The sequence below is a fragment of the Helianthus annuus genome, chromosome 3, assembly GCF_002127325.2.
Source record: "Helianthus annuus cultivar XRQ/B chromosome 3, HanXRQr2.0-SUNRISE, whole genome shotgun sequence".
NCBI classification, from domain to species: domain Eukaryota; kingdom Viridiplantae; phylum Streptophyta; class Magnoliopsida; order Asterales; family Asteraceae; genus Helianthus; species Helianthus annuus.
The window spans coordinates 163,349,653-163,356,804 of record NC_035435.2 but is presented as its reverse complement, the minus strand read 5'-3'; the positions used below and the strand labels follow the sequence as shown (position 1 = coordinate 163,356,804).

Here is a 7,152-nt window from a genome sequence, read left to right as displayed (position 1 = left end):
ATATTCACTCACCTTTGTGCTTTGCTTTCTGCACTCTTTCTACAATTTCATATATAACATTACTGGAACAACAAACCCACTTCATCAAAATTAATAAAAAAAAAGGTTTCTTGTAGAACCCACATAGGAAAAACCCTAAAGATTCAATCTTTTCAAGAAACTGAAGCAGAAAAAGGGGGATTCTTGAATGAGAGATGATCAATTTTGCATGTTTTTGATCTGAAGGTTAGTTGATATCTTGCATTGCTACTCATTATTTGTTTGCAGTTTTGTTTTGATAATGTGGATTAATATGTTTAAATAATTTAATGCTATATGATTTTCCATATTTTGTTATTGTTTGTGATTGTTTTGTGTAAACAGGGTTTGTTTGTTCATAGGGTTTTGATTAGGGTTTATGATCTAAGCAATTTCATTGACTTCTAGATAAATCTTTAAGGTTTTGTCACTATTTTTTCTGTTTTTTGGTTGATTTTTCTGTTTTTTTTTCACCCATAGGGGTTGTTCTTTTTTTTTTTTTTTTTTTTTTCTTTTTTATAGCAAACTTTGACTTGAATTTGGTCAACTGTGCAGTGCTTATGTCACAAGGTTGAAAATATTCAAATTGGTTTCATTCTTAAATTCTGTCCAAAATTAATCCAAATTTGACTTTTTTATGATGTCAAAATTTAAAGAACATAATTGTATTTGTCAAAGTTTGATTTGTAAGAAACATGTTGGTGAATTTATTATAAATTTGTTATTTTTTTGTCAGATGTTTATCTATTTGATGATGGTTCAAACTCTAATGGAGGCTTATGTAATTGCTACATGATATGTCTGTTACAAGAAAATCTGTTTATAGAACATTGAATTTTCACGCGATCAAGATTCGCATTAAAATCTTTGATTCGGAACTGCTCAAATCAAGAAAATGAATGAAAATCAGAAATTCGATCAAATTTGGGGATTTAGAAGGAATGCTGATTCCTCAAGTGATGAGTCGAAATCGAATTTTAATGTAGGAAATGGTCAAGAAAAGGCTGGATTAGTTCCTAATTTAGTTACTCCTGACAACGACCGTGTAAGCGAAACCGAAACCGATAATCGACATGTTCAAGTTGAGAAAAAGCCGAAAAGAGCCCGTAACGCACCAAAAAAGGAGAAGATAAGCAAAAAGGAAGTGAAGAGCAAACCAAAGAAAGATTCTTGTGCTTCTTCAAACATAAAGAAGAGAGGAAGTAATACTAGAAAGAAGAAGAGCAAGTTTATCAGCCAAATGACGGTTTATGATGATTTTAGGATCTTTACCGAATCAATCTTGGATGATCTTCGGGTTGCAAGGGAAACCATGTTTGCAAAAATGAGAAAAGAAATGGATCAACTCGTGAATACAAAACCGCGTTCAAGATCAAAGAAGCAAAAAATTAGCGGAGGTAATGCCACCAAAAAACCGATCCAAAAGCCTCGTGCAAGAAAACCGACAAAAGCGAAGCAGAAAACCGAACTTCCAGCCTCAAAAGGTCTAGACCGCCCTCAAGAACACGTTGAGAAGGAAAACCCAAAAGACCCATCTTCTAAAAACTCAATCTTGACTGATTCTTGTCCTAAAAAACCAATCTTTACAAATGCCCCAAATCCGGTTATCGCTTCTTCAAATTTGACTTTACCATTGGTCTCACCTAAAGAGAAAAAAAATCCAATCTTGACTGATCCTTGTGCTAAAAAACCAATCTTTATGGGTGCCCCGGATCAGATTGTTACTTCTTCATATTTGACTTTACCGTTGGTATCACCTAATGACAAAAACAATCCGATCTTGATTGACCCGTCTGCTAAAAAACCGATCTTTACGAGTGCCACAGATCAGATTGTTACTTCTTCATATTTGACTTTACCATTAGTTTCACCCAATGACAAAAACAATCCAATCTTGATTGACCCTTGTGCTAGAAAACCGATCTTTACGAGTGCCCCGGATCAGATTGTTACCTCTTCATATTTGACTTTGCCATTAGTGTTACCAAATGACACAAGTTTGAAACTTCAAAGGGGCAACTATCCTGGGCTTCAAGGGGAAGAAAGATTTAGAAGCTATGGGCATAACAATGCTGAACCTTCATGTGTTGGAAACGGGTACCCGATTGGATTAAACCATCATCAAAGATTCGATAATGGCAACAGTTTTGGAATCCCAAGTCGAGGAGTTCAAGAATTTTCGCACGATGGTAGTCTTTTGGGTACACGGGTGATTAACGGAGGGTTAAGATACGGTGTGGGGTTATCAGGCCATCATATACCGAATCATCTTGCTTCAAGTGGCGGCTTTCGCAGTCTTTACCCGAATTAGCCAAGAAAATGTCGCGAAAATGGTTCTTTAAATTAAATTTTGTGGAAGATTTTTGCTTGTTTTTTTTTTTTTTTTTTAATATGTTGGATGTAGAAAACAGGATTTGGGTTTGAATAGGTTTGGTATGTTTTTGTAGGCTTGATACTGTTTTTCTGTTACCTTGAAAAGGTGGTACTGAAGCAATTGAACTTTTTTTTACCATCATTTGTTATTGTATTGGACTGGATTGGATTGGATTGGATTGGGCTAAATAAGATTGAACTAAAGTTGTAATTGGACCGTGCTAAATGACAAAACTTAAATAACTATTATTACTCACTTGATATTCGGTTTGAACCGGGTTCAGATTTCTAAAACCGGAACTCAATTTGGTTTCAACCGAAAACCTTATTTTGTGTCTATAATAGTTACTATAAGACATTACAACAATTGATTTTGAATTATAAGGGTACATAGTATCGGTCATGTCGCGCCCCCTTGGTCTTCTCCTGCTCTTTAGTTCTAAAACAGCGGGGTGGTGATCCCGCTCCTCCCGCTGATCTTTTACCACTTCCATCTCGCATTATCTTTAAATTATTTTTATTTGTACCGATAGGCATGTAGCCCCTACAGTGAGGTGTACTTTGTGGTATCTTAGGTCAGGTACCTTAGTGCCACCTCAACCCTGTCTCGTGACTTTCCACTTTCATATCGTTCGCCCCTAGGTTTCTCATTCTTGGCTTATCATCATTTTACTTACTAGTTGAATTAAAAAACAATACCTTTAATCAATGTTGTAGAAAACGGCCTAGGCGGCCGATTAATCGACGCCTAGGCGCTAGTCGGTGGGTTACTGCCTTAATTTATGCTAGTCGGTCAAAAAATCGGTTATGGTCAAAATCGGTGAAAGTCGGTGAAAATCGGTGAAAGTCGGAGAAAATCAGACTAATCGGTCTCATGGTTTTTGACCCAATAAACCCAAATTTTGAATCCTAGCCCATGCTTTAAAGCCCAAAATTTAATTATAACCTATTTTAACATTTAAGTTTAGGTATTTTAACATTTAACCCTCTCTATTTTTCACTAGTTTACCTATGGTTCCTAAACTTTTTAATTTATTAATAAAAAGTATAAAGTTATCTCCTAAACTTGTAAATTTATTAATAAAAAGTATAAAGTTATCTATATATATAAATTTTTTTTGTAAAATTATACTTAAAAAGTCCAATCCGATTAATCCCTAGGTGGTACCTCACCGCCCAACTAGCGCCTAGTGCCTTCTACAACATTGTCTTTAATCACACATTGTAAAGAAATTATATTATCTAACGTAACTTAAGAGAAAGCACATTCTAAAAAATAACTTAAGAGAAAACACATTCTAAAAAATTAAGTTATTTATTTATTTATTACATGGGCACTTTCATATATACTTGTATCCCCAGGTAAGTTTTAGGTGAATCGTATAACTTTAAACTAATATATTTAATTAATAGTACTTGTTTATAAATATGATATTATATTATGTTTTTAAAAACCTATAAAATTATAAGATATTTCGATTACAATTTGATGAGGAGTTGATCCAAGAGTTAGCATATTCTTGTTTGGACCAGTTGGACAAAGGAAACTGAGGCAGAAAAGACCCAACTTTAAACAGACATAACTTGAGCTAGAATTGAAGTTACGGAGTGCACGACCAACGGACGAAAATGTCTCAACGAGCCAGATCATGTGGCAAACTGCCAAAGGCTTTGGTTTCATTAGTCAAGACAAGATCCAAATTCCTTAATAAAAGGCTCCGATTTCGTCAATCAAGATTTTCCCAAATCTATTCAATTATCTACCATTTTTAATCTAAAACGCGTGAATCCTTAATTAAATTAATTTACACATCTATTTTAGTATTTAGTTTCAACAATTGCCAGGCAATTGTAATTTAAAAGTTTTGATAGAACTACCAACTTTAGAAAACACTCTATAAAAACTAAAAAAAGACACCTATTATATTTGCTTAGTTATTCGTGTTTATTTTGCTTTGTTTTGGGTACAATTTTCTTTTAAAGTTATACAAATTTGTGTTAAACATTAATAATCGAGGTAAATATGGTTGTGTTCTTTTCTACATGTGTTACAACCTCATTTCTTTATGACCATTTCTTATAGTACAATATTAAAATTACACTTTTAATGCAAAGATACATTCCATGATCTTTTTCTTGCATACCAAGATTAGAATTGAACAATATTTTAATTTTCCTTACAAATGACATAACATAATGTTAATAATTTAAAATCGTAACATAAAACATTCTTTTATCAAAATTTAGTGTAACTGATTATGACCATTACTACCTCCTTCTGATTATTATCTATATTCTATCATCATAACATCTATATTAAGATTTGTATTTATTCTTCGTCACAAACTTTTAACAAAAGCTTGGTAAATATAATCGATTCTAACTTGTAAACAACTTTAGTAATAAATATCACTACAAAATGCATGCATTTATTAAAAAAAATACACATTATGTTGGGGATTTTTGTAAACACGGATAATCAAAGAGACGTGTAATCACTCTCAGTTCAAATTATTTTGGTGGTGCTATCGAATAATTCAGTCGGATACAACTATAATATAAAGAGAAAGTGGATTGTACCGAATCCCTTAACGTACGATGCGTATGCGATTAATATATAACATGAGGATTGAGTGATATAACATGCAGATTTTGTACAATTTGGCTTCCGAGTTTGTGAACATGTCCGAGTTTGTGAACATGTCCGAGTTTGTGAAGTCCGGGTTTGGTAAATATAACATGCGGGTTTTGATAAATATAACATGCGGATTTTGTAATTTTTTGGCTTCCGAGTTTGTGGAAGTCCGAGCTTGTGAAGTCCGAGTTTGATAAATATAACATGCAGGTTTTTGTCTTTTGAGGTTTATAACGTGCGGATTCCTAATCGTGTACGCATCGTATGTTAAGGCCAATTGTACGCAAGGGCGTAGCTTTCAAGGGGTCAGGAGGGGCGCTCGACCCCCCGAACTTTTCGCTCAGTAGTATTGTGACAACCCGAACTTCTAAGGTTAGCCACGTTTCAACTCATGACTATTTCGATGTATGGCATTGCTAGATTTGAGGGATATGATTTCGCTAGGTTGGTTTTTGTGCTTGATTATATTTTATCCATGATGCAAATGTTATAAGTAAGTATATATGTGTTAAAGTGTAGTTATGATAAACATGTTAAACGTAAAAACGTAGTTGAGTATGACCGATAGTGGGCTATTCTAGGTGTCAATGGTTAGGTTGGGCCGCACACGTTAATGGACTGTGCGCATACACTTTGGTCACCTCATAGTTTAAACCACTTGAAGCCCAAAACCTCCCCTCATGTATTAAGTGGCTTCCTCGGCCCATTTCCCCTTAAACAGTTTGGCCCAACATCCTCTTTTCTATGTATACGTAAACATGTGGGCATATTCCACAACTCTTTGCCATTTTGTAAACCCTAGAAATTATTTCCCCTCACTTGATTCGCGACGGCAGTGGACACCCCCCCCTAACTCGAGGCATCCTCCAATTAGATCGAGCTTATTGGGTTAGTAAATTCTCATATATGTTATTTCGTATTGGTGGTCTTGTTTATGTGTGACTGTGATCGACAAAAATTGTATGTGTATGCTTTATAAAACATGATGCGATGCCATGAATAAGGTAGATGATTCGAATGTAATGCAAGTGATTTAAATCTAGTAAATGTGATCGATTAGGTGGTGTATCCGTTAGAATGTTAAGTGAAATTATGATGATTATGTGTGGTCCGATTAACATGTTAATGATGATAACGTGATTATATGAATTAATAATGTGTTTATGCATAAAAGTTGGTTGACTGATGATTCTTGATGATATGTAAGAACTAGGGTTGCATGACTAGATTGCATGATCTGATTGTGCCACATCTTGTAACTTCTATTGGATCGAAATTATTAGAAGGGCTGAGTATTAAATGGACTGACAATAACTGATCAAACTTTGACTTAGTGGGTTGATAGAATAGCACATGCAATCTTTAATGTTTAAACAAATGGCCGACAATCTCTAAGTTTTCAAATAAAAAAATAAAAAATAAAAAAATGAGATGTTGATTTGCATTTGGTTGTTGAATTTGTTAACTGTGAACATTTAGGATATTAGATGATGAGATTGTGTTGTTGACTTATTTTGATTGGGGCTTAAATGATGATAACGACTGCTAAGGAACTGGTAAATGACGATGTGTACTATTCTTGTATCTTATCAAGCCTTGGGTTCATGTGTGCTGAAAGTTGATTATGTCGAATAGACTAGGATTGTTTATATGGCGAGATGATGAAGATATCTAGCACAAGTAGAATTGATAAATATGAGGTCAAGTGTAATCTAAAAAGGTGTTTTAAGCATATAAAGTCAGATCTGATTGGTTGACAATCAAAATGGATAGCCTTAAATGAAACTGATGATGTATGAGAATGTTAGATGAGTTATTGTGGAAAATGATATGTGCTTTAATGATTTGATCGAATAGGCCTGAGAAGTTTAACTGTTTGGATATTCTGTGACTACACATTAGATGAACGTGCAACATGACCAGCACAATGGTACAACAAGACACCACGGGTCGCACCCTTGGGGTACAGCGTGTACCGCACACTCCAAAAGGGACCACTTACGATGCGTCTGGTATACTCCGATCGAGCATGACCGCACATTGCCTGAGAGATCGCACACTTATGTGTGGGTCGCACACTATAATTGGGTCGTTAATTATTTGGGTCGCACATTCGTATTATTGGA

The 7,152-nt window shown here is 34.6% G+C and overlaps 1 protein-coding gene across 1 annotated transcript; it reads left to right on the top strand.

Annotated features, from left to right (window-relative positions):
* On the top strand, positions 1-2,533 carry LOC110930502. Its single transcript, XM_022173815.2, has 2 exons — positions 1-225; positions 755-2,533. The coding sequence occupies exon 2, from the start codon at positions 914-916 to the stop codon at positions 2,327-2,329; it is 1,416 nt and encodes a 471-aa protein (XP_022029507.1). The 5' UTR covers positions 1-225; positions 755-913; the 3' UTR covers positions 2,330-2,533.
* Positions 2,534-7,152: the final 4,619 nt, after the last annotated feature.

What these genes read in the sequence shown, in the direction of transcription:
- LOC110930502 (XM_022173815.2), top strand. Translation starts at nt 914, where the DNA reads ATGAATGAAAATCAGAAATTCGATCAAATTTGGGGATTTAGAAGGAAT.